The sequence below is a fragment of the Somniosus microcephalus genome, unplaced genomic scaffold (genome assembly GCF_052327205.1).
Source record: "Somniosus microcephalus isolate GS21.2 unplaced genomic scaffold, FLI_Smic_1.0 scaffold216, whole genome shotgun sequence".
Classification (NCBI taxonomy): domain Eukaryota; kingdom Metazoa; phylum Chordata; class Chondrichthyes; order Squaliformes; family Somniosidae; genus Somniosus; species Somniosus microcephalus.
In genome coordinates, this window is record NW_028225403.1 from 376,183 (window position 1) to 386,199 (window position 10,017).

Consider the following 10,017-nt stretch of genomic DNA (forward strand, 5'->3'; position numbering starts at 1 on the left):
ACACGGGGGCCCCACAAGGATGTGTGCTGAGCCCCCTCCTCTGCTCCCTCTTCACCCACGACTGTGTGGCTGTTAATGGTTCCAACACCATCATCAAGTTTGCGGATGACACCACGGTAGTAGGCCAGATCACCAACAACGATGAGTCAGCCTACAGGGAGGAGGTCCAGCATCTCGTGAAGTGGTGCGGCGATAACAACCTGGCCCTTAACACCAAGAAAACAAAATAAATCATTGTGGACTTCAGGAAGTCCAAAGGTGGAAGTCACACCCCCATCCATATCAATGGGGCTGTGGTGGAAAGGGTGGACAGCTTTAAGTTCCTCGGAGTCCACATCACGGAAGACCTCTCCTGGTCCCTTAACACCTCCTCTCTGGTGAAGAAGGCCCAGCAGCGCCTATATTTCCTAAGGAGGCTGAAGGGATGTAATCTGTCACCCCTGATCCTCTCTAACTTTTACCGCTGCACTATAGAGTGCATCCTGACAAACTGTATCACAGTATGGCATGGCAGCTGTAGCTACTATGCCCGGAAAGCCCTGCAGCGGGTAGTCAAAACTGCCCAATGCATTACTGGCACCCGGCTACCGACCATAGAGCACATATACCAGAAACGCTGTCTACGGAGGTCACGGTCCATCATCAAAGACCCTACCCACTGCAGCCACAGTCTGTTCACCCTCCTGCCATCTGGGAGATGCGACAGATGCATTCGCACCCGTACGACCAGATTTAGGAACAGCTTCTTTCCCAGGGCTGTCATCCTACTGAACTCCAGAAATAAACTCTAAATCCTGCACATCTGCCAATGCACTTTATTATGGTTATATTTATGTTAATATACTACAAGCCAAATGTATGTTGAATGTTTAAATGTCTTAATCCAAATGCACACTCTCGGGAGCCGCAAGCCTACATTTCGTTGTACTGCACTTGTGCACTAACAATGACAATAAAAGTTGATTTGATTTGAATTGATTTTTGACATGGAGTGCATCCATTCTGATTAGTCACACCGCACCACAATTCACCAGTCGCCTGCAGAACAAGCCCTGCTTTAACAGGTCAGATTATCAATAAAATATAATATCAGAAAGAGATTTAAGATAATTTTCGGGTTCGGTGCTATTAATATAAAATATATTAAAGATGTGCGAGTTAGGTTGATTGGCTATGATAAATTGACCCTTAGTGTTAGGGGGATTAAATACGTGGGGTTACGGGGATAGGGTGGGATATGTGTCGGTGCAGGCTCGATGGGCCGAAATGGCCTCTATCTGCACTGTGGGGTTTCTGTGATTTCTGTGATATGTTCCGCCGTGGGACTGTAGGAAATGGAGTATGAAATGGGATTCATTTCGAGTGCTGTAAACTCTTCAGCACTTTCTATGATTTAACTAATTTAACAATTAGAGTGAGTGGGTATTTCACCGCGTTCGTCAGCTCCTCTCTGAATTTAGACTGGGTCAGGACATAAATACACGTATTTGTGCAGCAGTTCAACATCTGAAACATTCTGGTTGTGGATATTGTGATATAAACAGTGGTAGCGCCTGAGACAATAAAATGTTTTGCAATTTGCCGATATATGTAAAATAGCACACCAGGCATCCATAGCAATATAAAACTGCCGGATATACTGAAGAGTAAAATGATGGATTTCCTTCGGTTTTCCATCTCTTGGTCCTTGTGATTCTCTCCATTGCTTTTGCCCCGAAGTCCCCTGCGGACTCTACTGGACACTAAAATACGTCTGACCGTCAGAGCATTCAGCACTAATATCAGAAAGAACGGGACACAAGGGGTTAAAATGATTTGAGAAGACTCAAATGCTCTCCATGCGGGTGAAGTAAGGAAGCTGGGTTTATTGTTACAGTGCCAGGGAATGTTCTGGTTTATATATGAAGGCTCGAATGCAAAAAACCACGGTACACTCCTTAAACAGCTCAGCACACTCACTGTTCCGATAGCCATAGCCGCAGTTTTCTCGGTGCAATACTTTGTTTTCATCTTCTGACAACAAATTGCCACAAATCGATCAAAGGTGAAAGCGACTGTGAACCAGACAGAAACATCAGTGGCGGCAAACCTCAGGAATATAATAAGGCTACACAGGGGAGTAATGTGCAGGAAAGAATATGGGAAATAAACTGCACCAATCCAGCCCAAAATGGGATCAGAGATGACGACCAGGAGATCGGCAACTGCCATTCCCACCAGGTAGTGAGTAATACATTTGGAGAGATCGCACTTTCCTCGGGATAGGATCACAATCGCCACCAAGTTAACTGTAAGAGAGAGAAAAAGGAAGCAGAGAAATTACTGGTCATACCTGGGGCCAAAGCAGCAGTTTGTCAGGATCTAGGCTGAAATGTCAGGCTTCGATGCTGCATCTAACGGTGGAAACTGATTATTTACAGAATCAAAGAGCACAATAGGGGGTCAATCGCTTCATTTTGGCCGTGCGGGTCTCTGAAATGGCAACCCAGTTAGTCCCAATACAGTGCGCTTTACCCACAATCATCCAAGTTTCTTTTCCTTTTAAAGTCGAGATGCCATTTCCTTTTGAATGTTACTATTGAATCTGCTTCCAGCACCCTTTCAGGCAGTGCATTCCAGATCATAACAACTCCCTGAGTAAAAAAAATTCCTCTCAGCTCTCCGCTTGAATTGTTGCCAATAATTTTATTTTTCATTCTTTGCTTACAGACCCTCTTTCCAGTGGAAACGGTTTCTCCCCATTTAGTCTCTCAATCTCTATCAAGAAAGGGTGTAAGGTCAATTCAAGTAACTACAAGCCGCGCAGTTTAACATCAGTGCTGGGTAATGTTTTAGAAACCATAACCAAGGAATAAAAGTAACACGCACTTGGAGAGGTTTAAGCTAATTAATCACAGCCAACATGGATTAGTAAAAAGGCAGTTTGTGTTTGACTAATCTAACTGAATTTTGTGGTGAAGTAACATTGGAGGATTAAAGAAGGGAATGCGATGGATGTTGTCTACATTGATTTTGGACGGCTTTAGACAAAATACAAAATATAAGGCTGGTTAACAAGATTGAGGCCCATGGAATAGGTGGGTCAGCGCTATCTTGGATAAGGAATTGGCTTAAGGATAGAAAACAGCGAATTGTGGTAATTGTGTTTCAGACTGGAGGATGGTAGACAGTGGTGGTCCACAAGGGTCAGTGCTGGCGTCACTCCTTTTTTTATGTATATATATAACTGACCTGGATAATGGAATACAGAGTCGAAATTCTACATTTGCTGAGGACATCAAATTGGGGTGTGCATATCTCCGTAATGCTAGCAGGACATATTGAGAGAGTGGTTTAAAGCATATGAGGATCTGGGGCTTTATAAATAGAGTTATTGAGTAAAATGTGGAGAAGTTATGCTGAAACTTTAAAACGCGCTGGTTAGGCCACAGCTAGAGCATTGTGTCCAGTTCTGGGCACCACACTTTAGGAAGGATATGAAGGCCCTTGAGACGTTGAAGAGGAGATTTACATGAATGTTTCCGCGGATGGGGGATCTTAGCTTCAATGTCAGGTTGGAAAAGCTGGATTTGTTTTCATTAGAGCAAAGGAGTTTGACGGGCGATTTGAGAGAGGTGTATAAGATTGTGACGGGTTTTGATAGGTTAGACGGAGAAAGGACGTTGCCACCAGTTGATGGTACAAGGAGTAGGGGGCACAGATTTAAAGCTTTGGGCAAGAGTTACAGGGGATACAACGGCGATTTGAGGAAAAACATTTTTACGCAGCGAGTGGTGATGGCCTGGAATTCCCTGCCGACGGAAGTGGTGGAAGCGGAGACACTCAATGTTTTCAAGGGGAGACTGGATAGATACTTGAGTGAAATAAGCTTGCAGGGCTACGGGGATAGAGCGGGGAAATGCGACTGACTGTATTGCTCTACAGAGAGCTGGCACGGACTCGATGGGCCAAATGGCCTCCTTCTGTGCCATATGATTCTATGACTCTATGAAAACCACTTGTAATTTACAACACCTTTATTAAATCTCCCTCTAGCCTTCGCTGCTCTGAGGAGAACAAGGATATGAAAAGATTAGAAAAAAAACAAAAAAACAATTAGGAATGCAAAGATATAATAAGAAACTAAATTAACAAGTAAGATAAAAGGAAATAGTAAAGTTTTCTACAGGGACATAAATAACAAAGAGAAATCAGGAGAGGGATAGGGTCATTACGGGATGCAAACGATAAACTCACAGGAAATGACATCGAACTGGCAGAAATATTGAATAATTTATTTGCCACATTATTTACCAGGGAAACTAAACTTCTGGGCTTGAAACTAGAAAAATTAGAACATATAAAGAATTTTAAGGTAGAAAGTGGGGAGATAATTGATAAACGAATCAAACTTAGGGTCGTTAAAAACCCTGGTCCGGAAGTATTGCATCCGTGCATATCAAAAGCAGTTATGGAAGAGCTAGCTGAGGCACTGTTACATATATATCTATATATATAAAATAATTAGAAAAGCGAATAGTGCCAGAGGACTGCTGGCTAGCTAATATGATTCCTATATTTTAAAAAGAGTGATAGAACAAGACCAGTAAAGTATAGACCAATTTGCCTAAAATCGTTGATGGGAAATATAATTGAATCATCACTCAAAGATCCAATAGAAAAACATCCAGAAAATGAAAATTAAAAAAATAGCCAGCAGATATTTCAAAAGGGACAGTCATACTTCACCTACCTTATTGAAGTCTTTGAAGAAGAAACAGAAAGATTAGCTAAGGGTAATGTCGTCAACATAATATATTTGATTTTCAAAATTTCTTCGAAAATTTACCACATAGTAGATTCATGGATAACAAGCTGGCTACTAAATAGAAAGCTGATAGCGTGGGTGGAGGAGAGGTTAAAGCTCGGTACTCAGACTGGCAAAAGGTGGGAAGTGGTGTTCCAAAAGGATCGGCGCTGAATCCACTGTTGTTCATCATTTACATAAACGATTTGGTCTCGAGAATCGGAAGCACAATTTCTAAATTTGCAGACGGCATCAAATTGGGAGTGCCGTTATTATAGATGAGGACTGCGACACAATGCAGGAAGACATTAATAAACTTGGAAAATGGGCGTGTATTTGGCTTATATAATTAAACATAGAGAAGAGTGAGGTGATACAATTGGCAGGACGAATAACGAGGCCACATGCTTCCTGGAAACAAGTGTCCAAATGGGGTCGAAGAGCAGAAGTGCCTGACAATACAGCTACAGAAATCACTAAATGTAGCGACACAGGTTACTGAGGGCATACCAAAGTAAACAAAGCAATTTAGTTCAATCTAGCGGGATAGAATTGAAAATCAGAGAAGTTACGTTAACATTGTGAATAACCTTGTTTAAGCCACACTTGGAGAACTGTCAAACGTTCTGCTCACCACATTATTAAAAGGATATAGAAGCACTGGAGATGGTGCAATAAAGATTTACTAGAATTATACCAGACCTGAGAAGTTACATCAATCAGGAATGATTGAACAGGATGAGAATCTTTTCTCTAGACAGGAGAAGGCTGAGGGGATGACCTGATAGAGGTATTTAAGATTAAGAAATGGTTAGATACGATAAACCTAGAGAAGATATTTGCGAGGGAGACCAGAACCAGAAGCAATAAGTATTAATAGGGTAGTCACAAAAAATTCGAATAGGGAATTCAGGGGAAACTTCTTCACACAGAAGTGGTTAGAATGTGGGACTCGCTACCACTAGGAGGAGTATAGATGCAATAAACGGGAAGCTAGATAAACATCTGCAGGATAAAGGAATAAAACGATATGTTGTTGGTATTATATGATGAAGGTGGGAGTAGCCGTGTGTGCAGCTTAAACACTGGCATGGATCTCTTGGGGCGAATGGGCTGTTTCTGTGCTGTAAATATTTTGTAATCCTAACTTGTCCACTCTCTCCAGCTAACTGGACCTCTTCGTTCCGGGTACTATTCCAGTAAATCTCCCCTTCACCATCTCTAATGCTTTGACACACTTTGTAAATTATGCGGCCAAGAATTGGACACAATACTGTAGCTGAGGCCTAACAAGTGTTTTATGCATATTTATCATAAATTCCTTGCTTTTGTTCTCTATGCCTCTATGCATGGAGCCGAGGATCTCATATGCTTTTTAGCAGCTATGAGAATTGGTTCTGCCACATTCAAAGATATGTGTATGTGAACCTCTAAGTCTCTCTGTTCCTGCAGCTTTTTAAAATTGTGCCATTTATTTTATATTGCCTGCCGCCATGTTTCCTTGCAAATCATCACTTCACAATTCTCTGCATTAAATTGCACCTGCCACACATCTGCCCATTTCTCCAATCTGTCCATACCCGCCAGAAGTCTGTTACTATCCTTCTCACTGTTTAATACATTTCCAAATATTGTATCATCTACAGACTGTGAAAGTGTGCCCCCCATAGCAAAGCCAGTTCATGAATATCTATTGAAAGGAGCAGTGGTCCAAATACCGACATCTGGCACCCCCCTACAGACTGACCTCTACTCCCTGTTTTCTGTCTCGCAGCCAATGCCCGCTGCCACCGCACCTTTCATGCAGATTTTTTTTTACATAACTGTCAGTAGAGTGAGCGCCGGAGCCACTGGAAGGGCCGAATGTGGGCGCAGAGCGGGGTTTACAGAGAGCAAACCAACGGCTGAAAATCGGAGTTAGGCTCCAGACAGAAAGGACAGGGAGTTAAAGCCGGGAACGTTTGTTGCTCAGGGGTAAGAGAGTCGACAGCGGCTGGCACTAAACGGGAAAGGTCGAGAGCCGCGGCGGTGTGTTTGACGCTTCGCATCAGATGGAAGAGGCAGCTGGAGCGCGAATCCGTGACTGAGATTGGAAGGGAGACAAAGAAAAGGACACGTAGGGGCGGGAGGGGAGTCAGGAGTTGATGGTTAAGGAAGAAATAATCTATCGGTAAAATACGATGCCATCTCTAAATGACTGACCTTATTCTTTAAATTAATTATCTATACTTTTACTTAACAAGCCAGTATAATATACCTAAACAGATGGGGATAAACACACGGGTATTGATATTAACAATAAAACCTCAACCAATCTGAAAACATCCAGTCAGATGTTTAATCATTAATTGTTCCGGAAGTTTCACCGCTTCATTTTATTGAATTATTCACTCAGGCGCTTCCCTCTTTATCTCTCTCACTCCTTCATTCTTTCTCTCTTCTCTCTCTCTCTCTATCTCTCTCTAACACATTTAATCTCCCTCCTCCCTCTATTTTCCCTTTTTCAGTCGCCCTCTCTATCAGTCTTTGCTTTATCTCTCCGCACACCCACTCTTTTTCTCAATAAATTATTATTCATCTGATTTAATCCGAACATCCTGCGCCTGCACCTGTTCACCATCCCCGTGTTCAATGAACCTTTTCTCAGTGTTAGTTTGTTCAATGTGAAGCCTCTATGAATAGTTTAAAGTTTCTACAGATCACTCCAGTCTCTTCACCTGTACTGTTCACTTCACCAGTTCTGATGCCTGCTATTCGCCCAGACACCAGATGCCAATGCCTTCAGTAGAGAGAATAATCCAGTACAAATGCAAGAATTTATTGACCAAATATCATAAAGATATAAAGCAGTTGCTACAAGACTGAATGTTTAAAAGTTAGGACATAACATCATTCAGCAATGCATTCAAGCCAGAGAATAATCGAATAACATTGCCAGGGTTGGATGTAATTGAGATTCGTTCTCCTGTAATTATAAATTCCAGCGTTAGATGGCGCGATTGTTAAATTAACAAAACGCCAAAATCATCGCAGATAATTATAATCTCCAGTTCAATATAAGTGCTCCTGATTCCAACAGGAGTGCAAACAGATACATCAAAACCGCAAAACATTTCATTTTACAATGAAGCCCAGTGACAGTCAGTGAATCCATCCAGACTGAAGCAGAGAAGGAGATGTGAAGGAGGCAGCAGCAAAGTCAGTTCAGTCGCCAGACCTCTGAAGCGTCGTCAGATACACACACGGTGAAATAATATTGCACAAGTGTAATAACCAATAAACACATTGAAATACCAGTTAAACTAAACCATATTATTGGGGAGGGAGGACATTGCACTGCCTGTTTTTACATTGAGACCGTGAGCTCTATCATTATCAATCAATGAAAACACATTCATTCGAAATATTGAAGGACAGGTTAGCTCCCCGACATGAAACAAATGACAGTTCCTGGTGGTCTGATACCTGCTCTTCACGCAGACACCTGAGTCCAATACATTCAGTACAGAGATTAATGCAATAAAAGTGCCAAAGTTGGAAAAACATAGATTTCCACAAGACTGAAGGAGCAGAGACAGGGGATATTCCATCGCACAACTGCTGAAAGAGAATAGGTGGCAGTGTAAAACCTGCAGAATGTAAAACATGACTAAGTGCGGCAGCACAGTTAATATCGATTTACACCATTGACGGTAAAGGTAACGCCTTACCAGGAACTCCAACGGCTGAAAGAACTGGATAGAAAATGCGTTCTATCTGAAAGCTTATTGGATAACTCATTTCTGTGAGAAGCAGTGGCTTCTGTTGGAGTGGAACCCACAGCTACGGCGGGCACTCTGAGCTGATCCATTAAATTGGGCCCTGATTTATACAGGGGATAAGTCTCCACTGACACGGTTATACCCCTGATCATTGCTATTACTTACAGTCACTTGAACAAACACATTACATCAGCTCCTTTGACTCCGATGTAAATAATGTGGTGGATACAGCAGAAACATCTCAAAGTCCAGGGCATTATCTTAATCAGACCTCTCATACACGACTGATCCAACAAGAATGAACGGCTTCACTTACAGTAATTGTCATGACCATGTTCACTCCTGCGGATTCATTGATAAATTAAACGGATTTCTCCGCAGTGTAAGCTGAATACAGAGACATGGGCAGAAACGTTTCACTCTGTCCCTGCAGTTTCCCAGTTAAAATGTGGAGTTTCAGTCTCTGACACAGGGACAGTTAAAGGCCATGTTCAGGATTGGAGACTGGAAATGACTGTGGGTGATATTAGGGGGCGGACAATGAACTTGCCCCATTGACATTCCTCTCTCCGCTATTTTACTGCAAATGTTTACCTATTTAATCTACATTGGCTAACGGCTCCAGTGCAATTGGAACTGCGCCACCTCCTGGCACCATTCCTCCAGTGCCAGCCATCCAACTGCTACCTTCCATCAATGTCAACCGATCCTAAAATCGGCTGTCCATGAACAGCCCTCGACTGGCCCTGCTCGCCCATCACCCTCGCCCTCAATGACCCTCATTCGCTCGCAATTCCCCCAAAGCCTTAAATGTATTGTTTTCCCTAGGGTTTAAGTCCAACACGCAGCTCCATCTCTGCAGCATATCTCTCATCCCTTAACTGCCTCTGTTATCAGACTGCATGAATCATAGAATCATAGACTAGTACTGCTCAGAAGGAGGCCATTCGGCCCATCGAGTCTATGACATCTTTGTCGGAGTGCATTCCAGTTGGTCCCAATCCCCCTCTCTTCACCCATATATCTGAATATCTGTCCTTCAATTAGTTATCCAATTCCATTTGAAGGCTCCTATTCAATCTGTATCCACCACACCATTAGACAGTGCATTCCAATTAATAAACACTCATTTCATTAAAACCTTTTTCCTCATGTCGCCTCTGGTTCTTTTGCCAATAACATTACATTTGTGCCATCTCGTTATCGACCCTTCAGCCATTGTAAAATGTTTCTCTTTATTTGCTCTGTCTATACCATTCCTGATTTACGAAAGTCCATCAAATCTCCTCTTAACCATGTCAACTATAAGGAGAAACAACACCAGTTTCTCCAGTATATCCATGTAACTCTAAACCCTCATCCATGGAATTATTCTAGTAAATCTCTTCTGTACTCTCTCCAAATGCTTTACCTCCTTCCTAAAATGTGGTGGAGAGAATTGGTTAGAATGCTTCACTTGGGACGAAATAG

The 10,017-nt window shown here is 42.4% G+C and overlaps 1 protein-coding gene across 1 annotated transcript; it reads right to left on the reverse strand.

The window, feature by feature from the left end:
- Nucleotides 1–785: 785 nt before the first annotated feature.
- LOC147082055 (putative G protein-coupled receptor 139) lies at nucleotides 786–8,608 on the reverse strand. The gene is made up of 2 exons (XM_085980498.1): nucleotides 8,497–8,608; nucleotides 786–2,288 (listed from the first exon to the last, which is right to left on the reverse strand). Exons 1-2 carry the CDS (start codon nucleotides 8,564–8,566, stop codon nucleotides 1,387–1,389), a joined length of 972 nt encoding a protein of 323 aa, XP_085836624.1. The 5' UTR covers nucleotides 8,567–8,608; the 3' UTR covers nucleotides 786–1,386.
- Between the last annotated feature and the right edge of the window lie 1,409 nt (nucleotides 8,609–10,017).